This window comes from Dermacentor variabilis, chromosome 10, assembly GCF_050947875.1.
Source record: "Dermacentor variabilis isolate Ectoservices chromosome 10, ASM5094787v1, whole genome shotgun sequence".
NCBI classification, from domain to species: Eukaryota; Metazoa; Arthropoda; class Arachnida; order Ixodida; family Ixodidae; genus Dermacentor; species Dermacentor variabilis.
Window position 1 is genome coordinate 26325346 of NC_134577.1, and position 25939 is coordinate 26351284.

General features: G+C 44.0%; 2 protein-coding genes across 8 annotated transcripts in view; one reads left to right on the plus strand and one right to left on the minus strand.

The window, feature by feature from the left end:
* The window catches only part of LOC142560197 (dihydropyrimidinase-like), a 60947-nt gene extending 49433 nt beyond the window's left edge, over positions 1 to 11514 (plus strand). The window contains exon 13 of the mRNA XM_075672120.1: positions 11205 to 11514. Within this exon, the coding sequence (XP_075528235.1) occupies positions 11205 to 11290 (86 nt within the window). The 3' untranslated portion in view covers positions 11291 to 11514. The remainder of the gene's footprint in view (positions 1 to 11204) is intronic.
* A 3337-nt stretch (positions 11515 to 14851) lies between these two features.
* The window catches only part of LOC142560196 (F-BAR domain only protein 2), an 84838-nt gene continuing 73750 nt past the window's right edge, over positions 14852 to 25939 (minus strand). For all 7 annotated transcript variants that reach the window (XM_075672116.1, XM_075672115.1, XM_075672118.1 and 4 more), the window contains 6 exons: positions 25155 to 25367; positions 23088 to 23233; positions 19302 to 19518; positions 18374 to 18541; positions 17344 to 17596; positions 14852 to 16177 (listed from right to left, as the gene is read on the minus strand). In XM_075672116.1, coding sequence (XP_075528231.1) covers positions 16155 to 16177; positions 17344 to 17596; positions 18374 to 18541; positions 19302 to 19518; positions 23088 to 23233; positions 25155 to 25367 — 1020 coding nt within the window. In that variant the 3' untranslated portion in view covers positions 14852 to 16154. The remainder of the gene's footprint in view (positions 16178 to 17343; positions 17597 to 18373; positions 18542 to 19301; positions 19519 to 23087; positions 23234 to 25154; positions 25368 to 25939) is intronic.

The following is a 25939-nucleotide window of genomic DNA, read 5'->3' on the forward strand; positions in this document are numbered from 1 at the left end:
AATTTGCTATCTTCTGTATTACTAATGACATCATACAAGACACCGATAACGTCATTGATGATAATTTTTTGTACCATCACTTGATCATGCCCGATTTTCTGCCTCATGGGAAATATGCTTTCGCATTAGTAAGGAACAAACACATGCTCTTTCAGATATTCCTGTTCTTTGTCCACACTAACACAACTATGAATTCCTACTAACTAGCTCACTCACAATGCTTCCTGCTTAATGTCCACTGCGAAAGAAAAGACCTGGAAAGACCTTTCCCAGAGATGTTCACTTGTATCTTTCCTTGCGTCAACTGAATCGTGCTGTGCCTAATTTCTTAGTCGCCTAACATTGTCTACATAGTCCTTAGTTGCTTCCATCAGGTTTCCCTTTTCGTTAGCAATTATTTCATTACTTGACTTTATTTCATTTGAGAGTGGCTTCTTCGTTATTGTCAAGCGCAGCTGAATGGCATCTGGCTTTGGACTGATGTGCCATATTTACTCTCATTATGCTCGCGCTTTTGTTTGAGGAAAATTGATGCTAAGTTGGGGGTGCAATAATTATGCGTAAGAAATCTGGTGATGGAACGTTTTTGGAGCTAAACAGAAAAATGAAATATACGGTGGCTGTAAATCTGGGTTTTCATGTCAGCTAATGTGAACACAAACAAAATATTACTTCCAAACAGCACATACCTTTGTAGTAAGAGCACAGGTTCTGCACAAGCAGAAACTACTAACTTCTTTTATTTGCAGGCACTAGCTGAAGTTGGTCACTAAATGAATAAATAAAGATAGTCTGGCCTGACCTATTCAAAGTCGATGTCAATACTGACATCAGAACAAGTGGACAACTGTTGCTGCAGCAATGTTCAAGGTTCTCGTGACTACTCATGGGAAAAATTTTTTAATTTTTAATGGCCAATGTGGAGGGTGTGAGCAATGTGCAAGTAAATATGACACTGCCATGAGGGAAAGTATACGAACCAGGGATTCTGCAATGAAGCCAGTTAGCTTCTCTGCCTATGATGTAACTTGAAATTGAGTACTGCAGTACAGCCTTGGCGTTGCAAATTTTCCAGTGCACTCAACAATTTAGTTTGTGTGTGTGGATTACCAATGAATTCAGCTGTTTGGTGAGCCTGCGGTCCGTATATTTTTGCTCATAGGCATACATAAGTGTAGCCCCCTGCTTATGCCAAGTGGAATGTCAGAAATGTGACAGGAGTGATTTGAATACATCCATACCTGAAAGCAAAGTGAGAACAGTACTGAAAAAAACAAGAGATGTTTTGTATCCTCCATATGAATCCGACACACAGTGACTGAATTCCTTGTCAGGTGGCCCAAGGAGTGCTTACACTCCCAAGTCTGCACATACACAAATGCCCAGGGGGTCAGATGACGAGACAGCCAATGCTAAAGCTCACATGGCAGGGCATTGCACACGTAATGCAGATGTGTTCGATTCCAACATGCAGCAAATTGTCTTATAATCCACTTTCATTTTCATTTTCCTGATTAACTCTGCATTTCACTTTAAAAGAGCAATTCATTTCCCTCATGCTTTACTTGGTTTCATGTGTTTGTACCAAAGTTAAACCCCTTGGTTCCTTTTATTCTTTTTGCTCATTGTCAGTACTACAGTAACATAGGTACACCATTGTGAGCAGCCATGATCATACACATACCATTTACCTGTCAAGACAAAAAGCTGTTGAAGCGGCACACTTAGTATGCCTTCAAGTGGAAGTACGACTGGGCCAGTCCAGGGTGTCTACCAAGTAGACATTTCATTTCCAAATTCCCTGAGTGCCTTTGCAAGTTTTTCCAAATGAAACAGAACTTTGTTATATGTCAAGACGGGCTGACACCATGTTGCCCGATTCTGTCACTCAAGCATGTTGAAACAAAAAATAACACCCCAGTTTGAATACCAAGGTGTAATGTTTATTTTATTCAAAAGGGAAACAGAAGCAAGGTGTTAGTAAAATGCGCAACGAATAAGATATATCTGAAAAAAAAAAATGGCAAACCCCATACCAAATCGAGTTGAACATTTTCAAATACCAATGAAAAGTAGATGCACACAGAAAATATTTTCGAATATGAGCTATTTCTATCAACTGATAGCAAGCTCATTGGTATGAGGCCTGAACTTTGTCACAACTAAGATTCTCTCTCAGCAGCTGGAAAGTCAGCCTCAACTGTCCTGAAATATTGCCAGCCCATACACAACACCTCAGTGTTGGGTTGCACTGCTTTAAAGTTTATTTTGGTTTAGATGAGGGATACCTGCCCTGCATCTCGGCGTCAGCGAACACTTTGTTTTTTGAGTTTAAGCTTCTTCAAAGAGGCGGCAGCATGCTTCCTTTCCTGTTCATTCCTCAATGCACGGATCCCTTTCTGTTCTCTCCCTCCTTCCACTATGCGTTCGCCCCGTGTTCGCCCCATGGATTATTTGAAGCATCCTCTTGGTTGGTTGTACAGTCAACGCCCGATTTTTCGGACGCCCTAAGCACCGCGAGAATGTCCGAAAAATCGGGCAGTCTGAAAAAATGAATGCATGTCAACCTTAAGAGCTCAAATCGCCACAGGCATGTCCGAAAAAGCTTTGGAGGCCTGCCAGTTTCACTAATTAGGCATATCACCCGCCGTGGTTGCTCAGTGGCTATGGTGTTGGGCTGCTGAGCACGAGGTCGCGGGATCGAATCCCGGCCACGGCGGCCGCATTTCGATGGGGGCGAAATGCGAAAACACCCGTGTGCTTAGATTTAGGTGCACGTTAAAGAACCCCAGGCGGTCAAAATTTCCGGAGTCCTCCACTACGGCGTGCCTCATAATCAGAAAGTGGTTTTGGCACGTAAAACCCCAAATATTATTATTATTAATTAGGCATATCGGTGCTTGTACTGTGACAGGAGATGGCAGATGCATGCATGTATAATTAAGGAATATATACTGTGTCTTATGACAACCGCCCTTTTACCATGTTTATGCTTCACCGCAATACTTTCGCTTACGCTTCACTACGTAACATTCCTGTACTGAGGCGAAGCTGACTTTTTGAGAACTAGCGTATGCAACGCATTGTGTTTTCCAAGCTTCGAAGCGAATCTGGAGGATTACAATGGCGAAGTTGATGCCATTGCTGACAGCAGCGAATTCTTTCAATGAAAAACACAGCACCACACAGCAAGAAGCTTAACAGCGAACGTAGAAGCGAAGCCGTGCGAATTATCAGGCATGTCAGAAAAATCGAGCGTCTGGAAAATCTGTTGTTGATTGTAGTCTGGAAACTCCTCGAGCCAATAACACTGTGTCAAATACAATTTGCTGTGATTCCTGTTAGTGGAACCAGCATTAGCGCGACTTTCGTTCACTTTCAATAAAATTACACCAAATTTCCCCTGATAGAAGCACAAGTTTCCCAAGTTTTCCCTCAGTATCTTCAGACTATTCAAATTCCCTGACAACTCCCAGTTGGTGGACACCCTGCTGGGCAAAATAAGACTACCTTGGAAAGGCAGGCCAACATTTCTATGAATGCACCAAACTTTGTCAAGCTGCCTTTTCAGCACTGGCAGAGAGTGCAGTTTCATGCAGTTAATGTGGCAATGTCGCAGGGCATTATTGACGGCTGCACTAGACCACAGGCTTTGGAAACTTGGTAAGGAGTTCTAGCCTGCCTGTATGCATATTACCATTAATGGAATACTGAAAACACCAGAAACAGAGAAGTGCACAGCATAGGGTACTATCATATACATGCCTCTGCTATGCTTTAGGGTGGCATTGGCCTTTGAAAGGGTACATGCCACCACCTGCTATGTTTTAGGGTGGCATTAGCCTTTGAAAGGGTACATGCCACCACCTGCTATGTTTTAGGGTGGCATTAGCCTTTGAAAGGGTACATGCCACCACCTGCTAAATGCTCTGGCAAACTTTCCGCAGAATTTAGCAATTTTTGATAATCAAAATGTCAGTCCACTAAGAAGCTACCCAAACAATCTGCAGTACCCGTGATCATTGGTTCCAAGCAAGTAATCACATTTCTTGAAATAGGAAAATGTCTTGCACCCTGCCACCAAAATATACAGTATATGTAAGCTCCGCACAAGACACATGTACATCTTATAAACTACAGTAGACTTCTTTTAATTCGACTCCAGCTAATTTGATTTTTCGGATAATTTTATTCAAACTGAAGGTCCTGGTTATAGGACCGAACTTTCATTATTTCAGTTCAAAAATTGGTTTTTGCGGGATAATTTGAACTTGATTAGTCAGCATGTACATGCCTGACCTCTATAGTGACCATAATAGCGACCACTTTTAGTGGCAGCATCTGTCTAGGTGGACCTTGGGGGACAGTGTATGCTCTCAAGACGTGTCATCTCTCTTCGAAAACATGTTTTCAGTCTGCCCTAGGAAGCTTTTTCAAGCAATAACCATACCTCACGAATGTCTAATTACTGTATTTACCTGATTTTAAAGCGTGCCTTCTTTTGCTTCTTTTTTCGTGAAAACTGGGCCGAAAAGGTGCAATCGGATATGAAACCAAAACCACTTTCAAGGCATTCGCATGCTTTACCGCATAAAAGAAGTGTACTGCGGCGAAGTTGACTTTAAAAGCCGTGCAGCAAAGCTGCAGAAAACCAGCCACCATTGTGCAACACAACTTGGACCCTTTGCCCGTTTTTCTTGCCAATAAATCAGGTGCGCATAATATTTCTACTTTGTTCAGGAGCTTGAATGTCATTTCTATGTTAGTTTTCTGCTTTGGACAATGGAAAGTGGGTGCATGTTTGATTCTGGGGTACGTTAGACACGGGTGCATACTGCCAAGTACATCAGCTGTGTGTGGGGCACTTTTTCTGCATCATGTGTAATTCTACTTGCTGGATAATTCGACAAATTTCGTCACTGCCGCCAGGGTCGAATTGACGGAAGTCAACAGAAGGTCATTCCTTGTTAGCGAATAACTTAAAAAACACATTTATTTCACGTGTAAAGTGCAAGACAAAAACATGCCATAATGCACTTCACATTCCTGATACGAGATTACACAACCAAGCGCGTGCCACCATGCCACCATACACTTTCTGAAGGCTTCACCGCGTCACCTTAAGCACAATCGCAGACAAAGGGCGTGGTTACACTCACGCAAAAAAAATTTCTGGGTAACGTTCGTGCCGAGATGGACTGAGTGTGCATTCAAAGCTGCCCAGTAGACTGTGAGGGACGCCACAGTAGATGGCTCCGGAAGTATTGACCGCCTGGCATTTATTATTGCATGTGCATAAATGCGAAGCACTTTTGCGTTTTGCCCCATTCAGTTTGATCCCTGTCCTTGACAGTTGCATTCTGGAGAACTTATGCTCAGTCATCAGAATATCATAGCTGCATAGCAACTACTGCAGGTCACCCCAAGAATATGTAGTGTACCAACATATTTTTCAAGAGTCGAGTGGTCAGCATAAAGTTTAATGAGATACTTTGACAGTACCACAAAAAAAGCTACTGACGTGCTGCTGAATTTTCATCCTAGCTCCAGGCAAACTGAAACACACTTTTCAGCATTCAAAAGGACACCGATACTTGAGTGTTTTGTGCTACATGCAAACATAAAGAAATAAATTTCATGTGTCCAAATAAAAAAACTATCGGAAATGCAGCCACAGTGGGGTTACGTGAAACATCTTGCTCATACTGCAGGGGTTGTATTAGCGCAAGGGTACAGAAATGACAGAACGAAAAATTGTACAGGAATTCTCAGAACTGACTACTAGTTTAGAACTTTCTGTGGGTCTAGTTGGTGCATATTTGACAAATATTTTTAAAGTGCAAACAAGAGACATGGCACAAAAGAAAGGTCCTGTGTATAACTTTCCTTTTGCGCTGTGTCTCTTGTTTGCACTTTAAAAATATTTGTCTACTAGTGCGTAAGCTTTCTCTGGCTTGGCTGTTTGCTCTTGCTTACTTGCTTTTCCTAGCTAGCGTGAATATGAGTCGCCAGCAAGCTGCATGGCCTCTTCGTAGTCCCAACCGGTTTCCCCACAGCTGCTTTTTTTTTACGACCTTGACACCGCAACGTCACCAGTTTTTTGATGCCACCAATCATTTATTATTGCTATTATACTATTATCATATGTACCAATCAGTTATTTTTATACGTACGTTGCATCCCCACAGTAGGCTTCTCCGCATAACAACTGTAATGTGGGAAAGTAAGCTTTCAAGGCGCCCTGACAAGAACAGTTTTCTCTCTGATCAATTCTCTTTTCTTTTTTTATTGTTCCTTATCGTTTCTAAAGCTACCAGCCGAATACATTTTCACTATTATAACGATTAAATGTCTTAACTCTGCAAATTACACATTTTTTTGCAGATACAGGGCATTACACTTTTTGCGTGACAGACAGATTTTGCTGGGATACTCGCCAAAGAATGCTTATGCATAATTACGTTACATGTATTCGCACATTAGAAAGCTTACATTCCTAACTTATGCTACTGTTAATGGGGGTCTTAAGGTCAAACTTTGCAGTTGCGTTCACTCTCTATTCGTAGTGTGGGCCCATTTGTTTTGCAAGAAGTGTTTGGGCACAAATGATACCCCTACTGTTGGCACTCGAGTTTGACCGCCTTCGTAGATGGTTGGGGCTCCTGCGCTTGCCTCGCCATCTCCTTCACTTGCACTCCCTATGGAGACTGACACAGCCTGCCATTGTCAAAAGGGATGGTCTTACTGCCCAAGACTCTTCGCGCCATTTCTGGTCTGCAAGTGCTGAATGCAGACTGGCCGTAGCCGAGTAAGCGTGAGATTTCTGCAACAAGTTGCACACTTGTAGGCCTTGTAATTCCTGAGGAACACCAGTTTGGGTTTGATAAATTATACCTACTATGGCACAGTGAGCTCTTCAGATGCAACCATTCCTGCTTGAATGGAAAAACGTACTGCCAAGCTATGTGCGAACGTAACGCCATGCGCAAGGCTAAATGTAGCTGGCGTGCAGTGGCGTTAAGCATGGCGTGCAATGGTGCCATCTGCACACGCAGCACATGCATGATCAAGTTCTGGCTTCTTTCCTCTACACAACGATACCAAAGTAAAGTGTATTACATCTATTCAGGCATTAGAAGGCTTACATGCTTAATGTACGATACATCTAGTGGAAGTCTTAGTCTAATCTTGCAACCGTACTCGCTCCCTATTCGTAGTGGGCCCGCCATGGTCAAAGGTGGTGGACATGAATCAGCATTCCTCTGTCTTGCTGCCCGGGTCTACTCATGCCATTTCTGAACCCTTCGTGTCAAACAAGGGAGAGGCCAAATTAAGCTTTGATTGCATCACACGTTGTGCTACAACAACACCATCTGTGCACATGACACATGCATCATGGGTAGTAGCTTCTCGCCTCTACACAATGATGCCAAAGTAAGGTGTGTGGATGGTACGGTTGCAAAAACAGGCGATAATAGTACATGTTTTCGTTACATGCAGTTTTAGCAACCAACCCCCTCTGACTGATTTTAAAGACATTTCTTATTGAAAGGCAACATATTTGTTGTAGGTGTATGCAGGTTTCCTTCGCAGACTGCAACATAAATGAAGTAAAGAAATTTCATTATCTCATGCCCTTATAGGAACATGTCAATAGATTGCAATGCAACGTGCCTTTTGAATCAAAATGACGATTTGCCAAATTTGGTGGTAAATAATGGCAGTACTTTTGGAGATGTCAGCACCCTAAAATAGCGCTTGAGTGCATGTGTGGATGAAGGCTGCCTCACACAGCAGCACTGGTGACGCTATATTGTGACAGTGGCATCAGACAGAGCACACAGAACTATAATTGCCACAACTATGTTGCATTTATGTGCTGGTGCAAAGGTGTCAGCAGCAACAATTGTTAGTGTATAGTAGTGGATAAAATATTCTGAAGAAAGCATCACAAGCTGATGGCTACCATTGCTGCTTCAGTCATCAATGTCTCCACTATTCTGTAAGCTGTATTACGTTCTAACAGTCCGGACTCTAGCAGCTCTCTATTAACTTTTTATGTTTAGTACCTGACTAGAGCTGGGGAACACTAGAAAAATACTCGGTAGAGACACTTGAATGTTTAAACATGTGTGTGTCTGCACAGAAAAAGGGCCCAACTGACAAGCAGTGGTATAAGGCAGGTTGCTAAGACTACCCTCCATGCTTTCCTTGTGCCTGTCCAATGCATGGTTGTCCTCGACAATCACACTTTCTTGCGGGCTGCAGCTTGCTTCATCCATAGTGCTGTTATACTACTTGGGACACTCCATGACGACTTCCTTAGGCTAAACTAGGACTGTGGGTAGGCCGCTTCAGACTTGTAATTAAACCACAAAGCATGACACTCAATAAAAAAAGAAGGTGCAATATAATACTGGGGATTAAATATGCCACACTTCATTGTGCAACTTACACAGCTTTGAAATAGCAAAATGATATGAAAGGAAAATTCTGAATGACAGATTTAAAGGTTAAAATTTGCCTAGCAACTAGGCAGATATTGTTTTACAAGGAAATACCTTGTATGTAACAGCACGTCAAGATGCCTCACTATCACCCCTTAGCAATGTTGTGCATGTCAGGTTGTACAAATCCATGACAGTCACCTTGTGTTTCGTGGGGAACATGTACTCCAAACCCATTTAATCGCACATAAATTACCTTTCAACACTTTTCATTTGTTGCGGCCTCTGTCTATGAAGAGTAGCAAATAAATTTGGTTAACTAACTGAGGAATCAGGGTGCTCAGATGAAAGACAAAAAAGGCCATTGTTTCAATCTTCCAACTTAATAACCCTCTGCATTTGCAATTTCGCACAACACTGAACGTAACGCGAGTTTGAGAAACTTATGATGAGCAGAAGTAATATGCGAAATATGTAGGCTGAACGCCACAGACTGGCAAATTAATACAACTTTAAATGCTATCAGTGACAGTACATATAGGCACGTGTATTGTGTGCCATCATAAAAGAAAAGTTTTCAAATCGCCATAACATGTGACATCTATATGTCTAACACATTGATGCCACAACACTGTGAAGACCGCTCTTGTAGATAACAAAGAACATAATGCTAGCATTTTTACTCGTACCGTGCAATTACACTCCATCAAAAACTGTAAAAACCAACTTGATTATCTTATAAATATTAAATTAAGTTTAGCTAGAAAATGTCTGCAATTCTGCAAGGTTCCAGAAGTGTGCCTGCCGGGGTCAAAACACCTATATATTACATCGATTGGCACGGTTCAAACTGGGCCAAGAAGTTCTTTGGCTGCTGTTAACATAAATCACGCCTTTAGTAGAGCAGATAGATGGTGAAAAAGCGCTTATCACTGCAGAACACAACAGTGTTATTTTATACTTACTGCGCTATCGAGCCGCTGGCAGCTAGAACACAGAGTTCGCGTTCGTAGAAGAGTTCTAGCCCCCACACCACCTTTGAAATGGGTGAAAAATGGTGTAAACAATCTCAATAAACTTGCAGAAACGAAATAGATGAGTCTAAAACAGGTTACATCAATTATCGTGCCTGGAACATGGTAATCCGAAACCTCGAATTACGTTACGTGTTGCGGCGGTTCAAATCGCGCTTCACGGCTTTCAAGGAATATATGTACTTGTTTCACGTAAAAAAGGAGAGCTACTTGCCAAAATAAAGCTGCGCTGTTGCAGTACCTCACGTTTCATGCAGCCAAGAAGCTTCACTCTCCACCTTCACTCGATCCACAACCTCCCCAACTTGACTTTTGGCGCGCAATGCGAAAGCGGAAGGCGCGAAAAGAGAACAAGACCCCGCTTTATATTTACAGGCCTGCCTACAAGAACTGCCGCGCCATGCCGCGGCGCCACCTTTCAATACTATAGAGTACGGACTACTTTCGCCGTGTCCTGCCGGCTGCAGTCAACGCGTTGCTGCAGCCATAAGCTGCAGTTGCTGTCATTCGTGTGCGTTAGCAACAAGTTGACGTTGCGCTAACTACGCCCATGAAACTGTTGTTTGAATGTGAGAAAGTGGTGCCCTCTTACAGAACCTGGCCGAACCGAATTAGAGTAATTTTCGCGCGTTTCAGCTCGTGCACAGCGTCGGAAAAATGGCGCACGTCGCTGTGCTCGAGGAAGGCCTTGACTGAGGCAAAGCGAAACACTACTGCCATCTCGGAGATCAACGGAATTGTTGAATATGCAGCACCGTTAAATGCATAACTCTGTCATGGTTTTGCTGACATTGACTGCGCTGCTTAGCTGGCGGTCTCGGAGCCTGCGGAGCGTGGTGAAGCTCTGACGTCAATCTTCACAGCTCATTGAACTAAATTCCGCCTATTTCGATTCCCTTCCAGCACGGCGAGGCCGACTTATCAGACTTAAAGAGGGTCCAATTAAATTTTCGCACGAATTTAGGCATAATATAGCCGTTTATTTGTAGAATACTTTTTAGTGCTCTGTACATGGTTTTGTAAATGTAGATCTTTGGGTTTATTGGCGCACCCACTCTGGGGTAATGGCCAGATATGAAATGTAAGGAATAACAAAACAAACCTTTTGTATATGTATGTTAGAATCAACAGATAAGTGTTGGAAGAATGATTTTGGGAGAATGTAGGATTAAGTGGAAAACACGAAAAATAAAACAATTTGAAACCAATTTTGCTGAAAGAAAAGGAAACATTAAATTTTGCATTTACTGTTTAAATATCACTGATCCTACAAAAAAAATCTGGAATGCAGTGATAACCTTCCCATCACTGTGCCCAAGAGTCGAGGCACCCTAGGATAGCAAGTTCAGAGCAGTTCAAGCTAATCCAAGAAAGCAGAGCGACGTCTCTAAGGTTTGTTTTCTTAGTTATAAATCTCCGACACGAAACAAATTTTCTATGGTCTCATCTTCTCTGTGAAAAGAACAAATTGGCGAGGGTACCAAACCAGCCCTATGTAAATAGAAATTTTAAAGATTGTTTTGTTTCTGAACAGCTGTCCTTCCAACCTCTTGAGGACTCCAGCAATACAGCAAATTGGGCGAGTTGCATGGTTAGCATAGCATTTATGATGAACATACAGAGAGCAAAAAGGTCTTGGGACAAGACAGAATTCATTCATGAAAATTTGTTAAAGAGCTCCCTTTTCTTTCTCCTTCTAATGGTGTGTTCATTTTCAATCCAGGTGCCCAGATCGATGACGACAAAGGCTCTAGAGCTGCCATCCGTGTTCACAACCCACCGGGAGGACGATCATCCGGCATCTGGTAGACATCGCCACGTTGCTTCCATGACGGTGGCATTTGACTCCGCTAACTGCCACCTAATCGCCGCCGCTGCTTGTCAGCTGTCCCACCACCCTATGAAGTGGTTGCGATCAAATTTCTTTCCATCTCCCTGTTGTGCTTGTTGTGTCGCCCTTACCAATCTGTACTTCATTATTTTTAACGCAGTACGCGCGGCATTCGCTAAATAAAGTAGCATCGATATCATGAGATCAAAGTCATTCCTTATTTCCATATGGAAAGCACACTGGCTCACACCAGTTGTCTTTTAGTACCCTTCAACTAATGTTATTAGAACAATGCCTACAATTAATGACGCATATTCGAGTGGTCACTTCGAAGTGCTCTGGTAGAGGTACTAATGCTGTGCTGTGAAATACTGCATTAAAGCTGTATTATAAAAGTAAGCGACTCAAATTCATGCTTCATTGTCATCATTTAAGCCCACATTTATGCACTCAGTAAAGCTTAGTTACTGTCTTGCATAACCACTGAATCACTGCCAAAGCACTATAATATGGCCAGCCAAATATGCCTTAGCTGCCATTGAGTACACACCTTCTGAAGACTTCACTAAGTGAGCTTAAGCACAATCACGGACAAAGGGCATGGTTACACTCATGCAAAAAAATTTTCTCCAACTTTCGTGCCGAGATCAACTGATGGTATGTTCCAAAGCTGCTCAATGGACTGTGAAGGACGCTGTAACGGATGGCTCTGGAAATCTTGACTGCCTGGCATTCATTATTGCATGCACCTAAATCTAAGGCACTTCTGCATTATGCCCCAATCAGTTCGATCCCTGTCCTTGACAGTTGCATTCTGAAGAACTCGTGCTCAGTCATCAAAATATCATGGCTGCATAGCAACTACTGCGGGTCACCTCAAGAACATGTAGTGTGCCAACAGATTTTTCAAGAGTCAAGTGATCAGAATCACATTTAATGAGATACTTTGACAGTACCGTAAAGGAAAGCTACTGATGTTCCACTGAATATTCGTCCTAGCTTTAGCCAAACTGACACGCACATTCCAACCTTCACAAAGGCCACCAATACTTTAGGGGTACATAATGCTCCATTTCTCAAGCGGAGAATAACCCCAGACACCTCTGAGCCCAAAAGAAATTAATGTGCTCGAAGTTGCAAGCAAATAATTCCAAATAGAGATTATGTGCCAAAAACAAGAACAGAAACACAACAAAAGTAAGCAACAGTAAAGAAGCCCTTTGTGACATGCACAAAGGCTCATGAACCCTCTTTGCACAGGTGGGGTCGTAAGTTTGTAAACTTGGATGTGGATTCTGCAAGCAAGCTCAATGTCAACTCAGTTTCACCCAGCAGCCATTAAAGCAGTACAACATTATGTTGGTAGCATAGACTAGTACAGGTAGCACATTTGAAATCTAGGCTACATGCACAGGCCCTGGAAATTTTTTTTTTTAGATCCCGCATCCATAATCTTTTGATTCTGCTGGTACATATGAGCCGAGCTTGTCGAGTATTTGTATGCCTGAAGTATGGAAGGAAAAAACTGCTCAGCCAAAGAGGCTCTGACTGCCGATACAGTGGTGAAAATGGTTCGACCTTTTTTTTTTGTTCTGAATTTTGTGACATCACATGGGTTAAAGGGACACCAAAGGAAAATATTTGACCTAGATCAATAGATTACTTGTCAACAAGTCTATCGTCAATTTCTGTCTGCCAATATATCAGTTTTGCATTGAATATTGCCAACAAAGGCCCCACTGATACTTAATTTGAACCGCCCAAGCCAAAACAGACAAGCCGACGGAATCTCTATGCGGCCTCCCATTAGGCTGCTGCCCTCTGAATTAGTCAGTGTTGACGTTGCATGAGGTACCATAGTCCACAACAGGTGTCACTACCAATTTTCCATTTGCGCCATTTTATCACCTATAAAAGCTCTCTTCTTTTTATGAATGACAAATTCGTTATTGCAGAAACCTAATCTTTCAGTCCCAGCTCGACTTCATACATTCTTTTTGTGTCCCTTAAAGAGGGGGGGGGGGGGCTCATTTATTGGAAGCACCTTTTGTTGGAAGTGCCAAGCTTCTTCATATGGCACTTGATTTTTACAGCCTTCGAAACTAATGTCATTAGTACATAGACATGGAACAGCAACCAGCTTGAGCTGAAACGCCTACCAGTTGCCCACTGTTTCTAAGCAAGTGTGTAAAAGAGGGCCCGTAGCAGTCTTTCTGGAGAGAACTAAAGGACATTCAAGGACTTTTCAAAGTATTTTCAAGGATTAAAGCACTAAGATGCCATACACCTTGAAAATTGAGCACTGCCCTGAACAATCAGAATTTTTTTTTATTTCACAGCGAAAACGAGATGTGTTTCCTAAGCCCTTTTTGCATAAACCACCACCCCGGAGATTCCTGTTAAAATTACTAAAGGGCACCGAGATTGTTCAGCTACCACGGGAATGATCTGTAGTACATGGATCTGATCTTTGAGCTTGCGGCTTCAAACATTCTTGTGGCTTTACTTGTGCAGCTCTTTCTGCCTGTACTGGCCCAATTTCAAAGCAGACCTATATTTCTCAATGCAGACCACAACAAGAGTGCACATACAGATTATGATGAATTATCGCATTTAAAACGCCTTGAGGGTCACAAAGCCATTCGAAGGCAAAGTTTAGGCACATCCATGTACTAACCACCATTCTGATGCTAGCTGAACCACCCTGCCTGCAGCTCCTATAGAAACTAGCACCAGAGTTCCCTCCAGTAAATTTTGTAGGAAGCTCTATGGATACTGGCATGGATACGAACGGTCCGCGAAGCCCACACATTTGCTCAGTGGCAGCCCAACGAGTGACCTCTTGCGTCGAGGTCATGAAGCAAGAATCTAGTTTTGCCGAGACGTTTGGTTCCCAGTAGCTATGCCAGTAGTTTTTATTCGGCACCCACTTGTTTGGCTGCCCTGCTGTGGCTCTTCCTGCAGAGCGGGAATGCTAAAACTAACCGTGCACTTTGACATGCGATCACATGTTGGGTCGACAAGTTTGGCTTCAATCACGTTGCGTGATACTGCCATGGCCACCACAAACAAGATGCTAATTTGATTGGACTGGCTCTTGGCTTCCACAGACCCAATGTCGGATACACAAATGAAATTCGCTAAGCTCAGCCCAAACCAGCATTCAAGAATTTTAAAGTACGACATGAAAATCAAGGGCTTTCAAAGCCTTGAAAAATGGCAGTTTCACATTCAAGGGTTTCACAATCTACTAACGGACCTTGGAAAAAATAACACAAAACAGTTTTTGCTCTGAAAGGCAGCAATTTTATTGCTTCCTCCACAAGCTGTTTTCCGAGTTTTATTTTTTTGTTGCTCATGTAAAGCAAAGCATTCCATCAAATCAACAACATTGTGTGTATATATATATATAATATATATATATAATGTATATAATTATGTATATACTTAAGGTTAGACAAGTGTCAAGCAACAACGGATGGTACATTTAAACAACGCATTCATTCCAAAAAATAAAGATAAAGGCTAGAGCAAACAAGTAATTGCCGAACAAGCGACAAGTTATTTAATTAAAACGAGGGAGAAAGAGCAAGCAGCAACTTCAGGCTGTTCTTGAGGTGGTCTCTCTTTAACTGCAATATTTACAAGGTCACGCGGGAAAACACAGACAATGCGACGGCGGAGGCAACGGTAACCGCAGCAGTAATTAGTCTGCGAACGCACGTCGTCTGCAATGGCAACTGGCAGACAGCAGGCAGAACAGAAGGCAAAGCACAAAGGAGGCATAAGGCAAAAAGACAGGGATCGAGTCTCGTTAAAAAATATCCTCTCTATGTACACAATGCACGGTGAAAACACAGCAGGGCAGGTGCGACCGTCAGTCAGTTTATATTACACCGTCGGCAACAAGCCAACAAGAGAAGGAAAACATTTTTGCACGAGGTTTGCCATGAAGCCGGTCACACCTGCGCTGCCGCCGTCACCGCCGCCACCACCGTCGCCACTCGGGGAAAACATGTTCTGGCTCGCGTCGTCTTGAAAGAAAGGTCTGTATCCACCGGGCATCTACCACAACCGTTGTGTACCACGGGCACCTTCCAGAGGTCATCTCCGCAGCATGAAATAGGATGGGCACGATGCAATGACTGCCAGTTTTCACAAGTAAACGGACACAAGATAGCCCGCTTCGACATTTTGCCTACAAGAGGGAACATTCGTCGGCTCTTGTCAAACTCTCTCTCGTCTCAGCAAGTGGGAGGACACGGAGCGAAGAAAAATCGAGAAGGGCAATAAGTGTGCCATTCTCTGTCCTCACACCCTAGTGACGGGTATGGGTGCACACTTTTATCGAGTTTTCTCCTCGTCGACCTACTAACTGCTACGTCGCCAGAGTGCCACAATTTGCAAGGCTAGGCAGAAGACGCTGGCTGCGACGACGGTGACGGTGAGGGCCGAGATGTGAGCCGGGGCGAATATAGGGGGAGGCGAGGCCTGGTGCTGCTGCTGCTGCTGCTGGGGTGGGGACTGGACATCGGGCGCGGTACATCGGGTTTGAGCGACAAGAGGCGGAGCTTCAGGGGCGGATTGGGTTTGAGTTACAGGAGGCTGGAGGACCTCGCAGGAAGGTCTCCGAAGGAGAAGTGGGGGCAGGGGCGGAGGAGGTGGATCAAAGGAGGGGGGAGGCGGAGTGGCGACACGCTCGTCGGTCGGACCAGCGACCGGCACGGGCGCCGCCGCCATGGTTGGTTGCGGAGCGCTGCTGTCTTGTTCGTCGGGGCTTGACGGCGGGGAAGCGGGGACAGGTGGTAGGGGACGGCCCGTCATCGCCGTCGCGGGCAAATGTCACGGCTCACATAGGTATTTGCCTGCACGTAAACCGAGCGTATATGAGGCATGGAAAGGACCAGTTTTAGTAGTACTGGAACTAAACGGTTGCATAATGCATTCTTGACAAACTTCACTCTAAAACATCGCACTGTGACAAAAATTTGCATGTCGTGCACTTTTGCACTGTTGACTGATAAGGTCAGGCCGCAGAAATGCGGGGGCATCGATGGGTGCTCATCACAACTGTGAAGGCGCCATGTGAAAGAACACCTTATTACTTTTACACTTCCGCATAGGACATACAGATGACCCCTAGGATCAAATACGAACGGGCATTAGAAATCTATTCATCATACAAGAATTTCACATTAACATCGATGCACTGTATCTTTGGGAAACCAAAGGAAGGTTCCAGAACTATTAAAATTACTAGAGAATACACCTCAACAAAGGTTGCCTAGGGACGTGCTTGAAGGAGATGGCATAAATCCAGGCAGAAGTAATTCTGTCAACTGACCTGACATTTGCAGTAAAAACATTTTCTATTAGTAATTTTCTAACAGCAACTGAGCCTCTCACACACCTTATGGTGAATGTGGTGCGGAAGCTCAAAAAAGGATAACTGACAAGAGCAACACGAATGTGTAGAAGTCACAACATTGTGACATGTGTAGAAATGCGGAAACATTGAAACTGATTTTCAGGGTTACATGGGGAGCTCAGGAAACCATTACAGCCAGGCTCCCACCTGCGTCGCCCACCCAAAATCTCCTTTTTCGTTTCTATTAAGAGCCCCTGTTTACTTTAATGTGTTTTCTCATCTCTCTCACTACACCTTTTATTAACCTTGAGATCTCGTGGAAACAAACTTGCATGTATTAAGAAGTTACAGGATGAATACCATCAATGCATGTTGAAATTGAAAAAAATAAAATTAAAAAAATACTGGACAGCATACCCTGTTATGCATGTTGCATAAGAGCAATAGTGCTCTGCAGCCCGTTTCTAAGTGTGGCACAGCCCCAAATGTACATTTAGCAGCCTGAATAAGGTCACTGTCACAAGAGCAGGCAAACCAAGAAACACTGCAATGGTTTTCTAGTCATTCTCAGCTTCTCTGAATTTACACTGACAGCAGCTGCTTGAAGGTGCGTGCACACACACACACATGCACAACATAAAAGACAGCTCAGTGGCTACTCACCCGACAATATTTGCCTCTTGACTAGAGACACGCGATAGCCCTGGCCAATCAGCTCAAAGCTGGCACCGGACAGTGTTGCTCCCTCACAGAGGAAGCGTGCCTCCAGGGGGCGAGGCGTGGAGGGGCCTCGTGACAGGGCAAAGCGTGCCAGCACGGACCCGCCCCGCTGACCGCCTGCCGTCCCGCCCAGTGGGTCATTCAGCCTCCACAGGGCGCGCTGGGTCTCCCCGTTCCACACACACGAAGGCTTGGCCTGGGCGCATGCAAGGTCACAGCAGAAACTTCTTAGGCCTCCTCAAAGCAGCTCATTGACTGATTAATTGACTGAATAGTTCTTTTTATTGATCAGTTGCTTGGTTTGTCGCCCTACTGACTGGTCAGTTGTTATGTTGACTAATTGACCTGTTAGTCAGCTGATTAACTGACTGTTCGATAAGTTAACTGGTTGACTGTCGGGATGACTGGCTGGTTGGTCGCTTGATTTATTGATTGACTGGTCAGTTGCTCAGTTGATTGATTGATGAGTGGATTGATTGGTCAGTTGTTTGGTTGACTGATTGATCGGATGGTTGATCAGCTGGTTGACTGACTTGATTTGTTAATTGGTTGGTTGACTGCTTAATTTGTCAGTTGCTCAGTTGACTGGTTGATTGATTTCTTGATTGATTCAGTTAGTCGGTTGGTTTGTTGACTGATAGATTGTTCAGTTGATTCATTGGCTGACTGATTGACAAGTTGGTTGTCTGATCAAGTGATTGATTTGTCAGTTGCTCAGTTGACTGACTAATTGGTAAGTTGTTCTGTTAATTGATTACCATGGCAAAGCAATGCAGAGGTCATGAGACCTTTCTGGCACTCTGAAAGTGTGTCATTTCTCGTTGCACAGAGTGCCAAAGGCAAGATACATATTTCTGTTCTATTTCTTGCACTAATGAAAGCAAAAGACAGCAGGTTCAATCATTTATGCAGACATAGTCACTGAAGGACTCCGCGCAGTTCTCCAATGTTTGCACAGTTCAATGTTACAGACCTGCACACTCGTTACACCACCGTCCATGGGCACACCCAGACATAGTCCTGTCAATGGCGGAAGCCCCGGTGCTGATGGTGCCGGATTCGCTGACGCAGGCTGGCTCACCCCAGTGGCCCCAGTGCCTGCCGGCAGGCTCAGGGCCTTGGCATTGTACTCGTAGTCAATCTGCAGCAAAAGGGAAAGCGCATTAACTCACAGACAGAGTAACTAGCACTCAAGAGGGGGAAATAAATAAAATAGCAAAAGCAGCAACCGTTTACTACGTTACATGTCATATTTACACATATTCTTCGACATTCTTTGGTAGCCACATTAGGTACCCAAAGTAGGCATTCGATTGTGGCCACATGCTCTCCTTTGCACTTTTTTATTCCATTTCGGTGCCCCCACTTTACACACACACACACACACACACACACACACACACACACACACACACACACACACACACACACACACACACACACGCACGCACGCACGCACGCACGCACGCACGCACGCACGCACGCACACGCACACACACACACACACACACACACAAAAAGACATTGTTGCGACACAGCAAATTGTTGCATGGTGAAAGTTCGATTTTGTTACTTCTTCTGTAATGGGCCACGGGACGCCACGCTACAGGCCACGCCGCACGCCGACACGACACAGGTCAAAATAGTGACATCGCTTGTGTGCTTCAGTTGGCTACTGGTGCAGCTAGTAGTTTCTGCAATACTGACTTTTCTAGGTGGTGCGAGCTATGCATACTATTTATCATTTTCAATTACAAACTGTAGCGTTGTTTAATAACCTCCAATCTAAGCTGACCCTAGAGTTTGGTATATGATTATTTGAAAAAAGCTATCAGCCTAGATTCGAATAATTATGGTATGTGGGCGTGCCAAGACCTAATGGTGTGTGGCGAGGAACTTGCCTTGAGGTTGGTGTTGTCCTCCTGCGTCTTCCAATAGGCGACCAGGTGCAGGGGTGCCGACCGAGCACCAGGCCCCGCCCGCACATGGTATTTGAGGATGTCGATGTTGAAGTAGGACGCCGACGGTGTCTGCTCGTGCTGCCGCCGCAGCAAGCCCGTCAGCAACGACATGTTGAACTCGTAAACACACCGGTCACTCGTTGACTGACTCGCGTCCCTGCGAGGCACCAGCAGGAAACAAATGAGACAGCTGGCTGTGACGTTGACCAAACAATATGCTACCACCAAGTGCACGCCATAGCACTAACCTTTAAAGGGACAATAAAGGCAAATTGGACTGTTTAACTACCATTCCGGAAAGCTCGCAACGCTTGTTTCGTGCCAAGAAAAGACTTAGTTTACGAGAAAATTACGTCTGAAAGGTCCGAATACCTTTTCGAAATTCAATTCTCCCACCACTCAACTGGGGAGTGGTGACGTTGCATATGCCACCACCACCCTTTGCTGCCATCAGTGAGTAAAAGAGCACCCGACAGATGGCGGTACGGAGCAAAGACAGAGCGGTGGATTCACCGCTGCAGCTGCTTTTTCGTCAAGTGGTGTAGACCGTTCGGGCACCCCGCAACATCACACAGAAGTTGAATTCTCTGCTGCTTGCAGTTTGTGAGAGTCTCGCGAGCCAGTAAAACGAGCACGGCACTACGCGATAACAAAACGGCTGAGACGCGAAAGTGTGGGCGGCACGGAGTTGAGCGAAAATGAAACCTTTCGATCGCCCGCGCCTTTGTCAAGGGTAATTTCAAAAGTTCTTTTTTCTAAAACTGAAATAGAACTGGACAAGCAGCATTTTATTTCGTCTTATAATACAATACAAGGATGTTCTTTTGCAACGAGTGGTTGAGTACTAGTGACAGAATATAACTGAGGAGTGCTTTCGTCATCGAGCAAGTGCTCGAATGTCCCAGGGGAGTCTCTAATCATGTCCTGCATTTACCTGAATTTTTCGATTAATTAAAGTTCTGCTTGCAATTACGTTGACGCCTTGGAAATTCTCGAGCACTACTCCATCACTTTAGCTTGACGTAATATTTGCCTTTAGTGTCCCATTAACTCTTTAGTCCTGAAGCCTGGAGCTTATTCGTCCTACCGGTGCGTACCAGCTTCATCAACAAATCAGTTACCCATGTTGCAGCTATTTTCAATTTGCTTACCATAATTTACCATATGAAATACCATATATGAAATACAGCAGTCAACTCATTTCAATTCATGAATTTACGATTTGACTCTCATTCATCCTGTTAACGAGTTTACATAACTCATTATAATGCGTTTGGATAGTAATTAGATTCCAGATACAATCAAATTTCAACGTAACAAATTACATGGAAGTGCCAAAAATCATTCGTTATTCTTAAAGGTCGTTATAGCAAAAGCCCCAAAATTAACTATTCCACCCATCAATCCATCAGTTCATGAATTTTCACCGTTCAAGCTATCCACGAAAACGTCACTGTCGGCTCTCAGCCTGCACTGCTGCTATTCTTTATAGATTCTGCCACCGTGCTCTACCGTATAATAGAGCGACATGCACAGAGCAGACGCTGACAACTACTGACAGAGAGTAAACTCCATGTTGCCTCTAAAGCGCAATGTTTCTTGTTGTTGTTTTTTTCCCCATCCCTTGCCGTGACACCGCAACTGTGTCACTCGAGGCGGATATCTGAACTATTCCAAAGTGCAAGCGGGTGTAAACAACACTATCCGGAAAGTGCAAAGTGTGACCGTGTGGCATCCCCGCGAATACGAATATGTAGGTTACATTTCACCGCGTGTGCGTAGCTGGTATGGCCACAGAAAGAAGTGTGAAAGAAGGAAGAGGCGCGCCTACATTGCTATGATACACTGGGCGGAGCACGCGCTCGCAAAACCCGATGTGTAATAGCCTCTGTAATAGACAAAAAGAAAGCTTCTCTGCCATGTTTCCAAACCCGTGCGCCACGACGTAAGCGTAGTCCGCTAGCCTACTGTTTCGGCTGCGGTGAGGGATACATGGAAATCTAAGAATCCCTCGGCTTCGGAATATTAGTTTGTAGTACCAAGGCATTGTTAAGATGACACAGAAGCTGAATAATGATCGTTATTCTGAAAAGTTTGGTATTCTGAAGTTTGTAGTACTGAAACATTTTTACGTTGAAACCATAAGAAGTCAGCAAGGGATATCTGAAAAGTTTGTTAATCTGTTCATAGTAATGAGGTTTCACTGTATTACACTTTAGACAATGGACTTTTTCCTCATTCATTCAACGTACCTTAGAAGCCTTGCACGTAATTTAATACTTTCTAAGAAAGCATGAGACATTCTTAAGAGCTCGTGTCTCTAGTATGGCTGCATAGCACTCTGCAGGTTGAGTCAACACGATGCCAAACTACCTATCAAGGTCAGTTGCCAGCAATGGCATATGCACTACGGGGAGCTGGTTTCGTATATAAAGACTGCTGTTGCCACTTACATTTTTACACCATTTTCATGCTTACTAAATCTTGTGCTCCAAAACAGTCATAAGAGGTCGCTATGAAAATAGATAAACGTGCAAGGCAGTTTGGCGCATCTTTCTGGAGCTCTTTCAATGAAATTGGCCAATGATTCGCAGTTACGAATATTCTGTGAAAGAGGAGCAGGAAGAAAGTGCCCCTGTCTCTCTCTCCAACATAACCAATATCACATCTGCAAAGGTGCAACTAGTGTAGTGGTGCTTTCTCATGGCAACACAGAGCAGCCAGAACGTAACGCACAAGTATGCTTGGACGACTCTTATGTGTCAATGTCCTCTCATCAGCCAAGTTCTTTTTGATCAACAGCAACGACAGCATTGCTCTGTCGTGGGAAGCCCCAAAAATTTGATTTAAAAATAATTTACAGTTACTTGAATTTTAATGCGGCACAGGAACATTTTTCTATCTAATCACAGAATGACCTCACTACTAAATTACTACGTCACTTTCATATATCTCCTGCTACAAAAGTTTTTCCAATCCTTCAAGTACAAGTAAAGTTAGATGCAGTTATCGGACTGATGAGCGGCTTTATTTCGCCTTTCATTTCCACTGGTGTGCTGGAAGCTACACAGGGGAGGTGGCAAGGGAGCAATGCCCTGCTGGCCTCATCCAAAGGCTGAAAGCCTTGGCAGCAAGATGGCTTGTGGCAGCACCTCGTGGGGGTTCACGATTTCTACACTATGCTTTCTATCTCAAAGGCCATGTGCAGGAGACACAGCAATGCCCAAATGTTGTGTGTGCAACAGTGCAAAGACGAAAGGGGTTTTCTGTCATTCTGAGATCGCAGACATATATTTTTCATTTATTTAACTCAAATGAGCAATAATTGTATAAGTACTAAGAACATTCTTGCAATCGCATAGTCAGCCAACAGCTGTTGTGGATGCACCTGCTTAGCATGACGCTGCATGACAGACTTGGTGACCAATTTTTCACTGATCTTGACTTCAAATTGTAAATTTCCTGCTGCGTGCAGTGAAATACCATCTGGCTCACATGTTCATAGGAGCCTCATTAACAGATCGGCAATGTTTCTTACTATGTTCAAAGAGTACTTCAGGGCCCTTTTAATTATCACAAGTCAACTAAGTTATCTCAGAGATGCTGTCAATTCAGCTTGAGTTAGCATTTGCATGTTCCTTCAACATGTGCCAGCAAAACCTTTCTGAGAAATTTGCAGCAGTGGCCTTGTTCAGAATCACCAAAAACCCCACAACTACAACTTACAATGTGATGAGGTTCTTGTTGGGTAGGACATTGTCAAAACGGGCTGTGTTGACCCTGAAGGTTAGCGTGGCTGGCGATGGGTTGTTTGTCAGAACGTGCACAATACCCGCAGGGAAGGACACCTTCATGTCGCCCAGGAGCTTGACCTGAAAACAAGGAGTCAGTTCAATTTCATGTGGATGGATAAATGTTATGAGCATCCCTTTGAAACATGGTGCTGGATGATGCCACCGAGCTCGTAATTTCTGTCTTTAGTCTGTGTTTATTACTGGCCCTTAAGATTCATCTTTCAGGTTAACAAACCACCAAACCTAACAGAAATTTATTGCCCTGAAAGTATTGCCCCTTCACTCCGTGTGTTCTCTCCATTTAAGCTACTAGTACTCCAGTGTTCTACTACCTCAATCGCAAATTCATCAAACTTTCCTCTACAGTGGAACCCCCCAATAACAACACCCTTGGACAATAAAACTGTCGCCACAATGTAACATTTCTGTACCCCTAGCAAACACCCATAGGATTCAATGCACTTCATATCTCTCAACAACGAAACGTCACTAAACTGTAATCCCGTATCGATGAAATTTGACGGAACATTAGATCCCATAATATCCACCCATGTAACTCTAACACATCTAAAAATGTGCTGAAATGCACTTTCTCCCCACTTAAATTGCATCAAATACTATTAAAGCACATGCGAGGCCGGCGTCATTTTTGTTTACAAGGACAGCAAAGTGCTGGAAGCGACCATGTGCACCGCGAACACAACATGGCTACCATCTTATTCATCGATCGCCCATTTCAAATGGCTTGGCCGCATCCCTTTACAAAGGTATCCAAATCCCACCGACATGGACTTGTTTATGGCGCTTGAGGTGGTGGCCGCAACACGGGCTGTCACGCCTTCAGCCATGATTGAGCACTAGGGTTGTACTGTGACTCTGAAAGTGATTGTCCAAGAATATGTGACCCCTGCTTCAAGAATGCTGCTTTATGTACCACCCAACAGGCATTGCGTGCAGATTTGTCATTGGTGTCTACAGGCAACAGCATGCACTGGAGGAGCGCTATTGTATGCGTGGAACACTGTTGCTCATACTGTACGCTTCTGCGTCTATAGGCGACAGCATTTCTCCTGTGCTCGCAGTTCCCCGACAACTCGATTTGTTTACTGCAAAGTGCAAAAGACCATGAGGGCACGGTTTCTGCAAAAAAATTCAACCTTCATAAGGTCGAGGCCCAATGCCTCAAACAGGTTAACTACGCCCTAATTTACCTCTGGGTGAATATTACATAAAATATTGTGCAAAATACTGCCACACAATAATTTAAGGCCATATTCTACTCTGTTTTTATTCAAAACTCACCATTAGCTCTCCATGATTGCTCAAAATTTTTTTAGCTGTGCCCAAGATGTCTTGAATCTGTATTTGCATCGATATGGTACATAAACTTTTTCCGGATTATTTCCGGATCCGGATCATGAGAGGGAAATAATCAGAAGAATAAGAATGGGCTGGAGTGCGTTTGGCAGGCAGTCCCAAATCATGAACAGCAGGTTGCCGTTATCCCTCAAGAGAAAAGTATATAATAGCTGTGTCTTACCAGTACTCACCTACAGGGCAGAAACCTGGAGACTTACGAAAAGGGTTCTACTCAAATTGAGGACGACACAACGGGCTATGGAAAGAAGAATGATAGGTGTAACGTTAAGGGATAAGAAAAGAGCAGATTGGGTGAGGGAACAAACGCGAGTTAATGACATCTTAGTTGAAATCAAGAAAAAGAAATGGGCATGGGCAGGGCATGTAATGAGGAGGGAAGATAACCGATGGTCATTAAGGGTTACGGACTGGATTCCAAAGGAAGGGAAGCGAAGCAGAGGGCGGCAGAAAGTTAGGTGGGCGGATGAGATTAAGAAGTTTGCAGGGACAACATGGCCACAACTAGTACATGACCGTGGCAGTTGGAGAAGTATGGGAGGAGCCTTTGCCCTGCACTGGGCGTAACCAGGCTGATGATGATGATGATGGTACATAAACTGTGAAGCAAGCCATGTAGTACCTGGCAGAGGGTCTCGTCAGTTCCTCGGAAGCGGGCATGTACCACCTCCTGGAAGGCGATAGCCAGTGGTATGGAGTCGCACAGGCCAATCGTGAGTGGTGAGGGACCCCGTGACGACCCCAGGGGCATGGGCGTCGTCTTGAAGTCACTGCTCAGGCTGCCCACACTCTCCGTCCGGCTCATGGGCAGTGGTGACGCCCGACCACGTACGGCCTGCTCACATAGTATACACACACACATAAGAGGGAGCATGTACAGTCGGCCACGACAGTTCATGGGACACAAAACTAGCCGAAAAAAGCTGAATTCCCGAAAGGTCTGGCCACACGGTTAGGAATCCAAAGTTTCAATATGTAGTAGCCTCTGTGATATACCCAGGGAGCCGTTGAATTAGAAAAGACATGCCATAACAGAGCACAAATTCACGTTTGTTGTGAAGCCCGCGTCACACAAACTTATGCAGCTGACTTTACAATTTACAGGATAAGTCCTGTAAGAACACAAATTCATGTTTCTGAATTACAATGAATCAATAACATATCAATGAATGAACTAACCACTGAACTGCTCAATTGATCAATAGACAAGTGAATCAATGAACGAGTAGACAAAGTGAACTAACAATAAATTTGTGAATGAATTAATAATTTAATGAACACATTAGTTATGGAATGCATGAATGAATGTGTTAGAGGGTAAGGAATCAGAAAAATATATACAATAAACTAGCAAATGAAAAATAACTAACGAACAAATAAACCAATCTACAAACAGATAAGTAAATG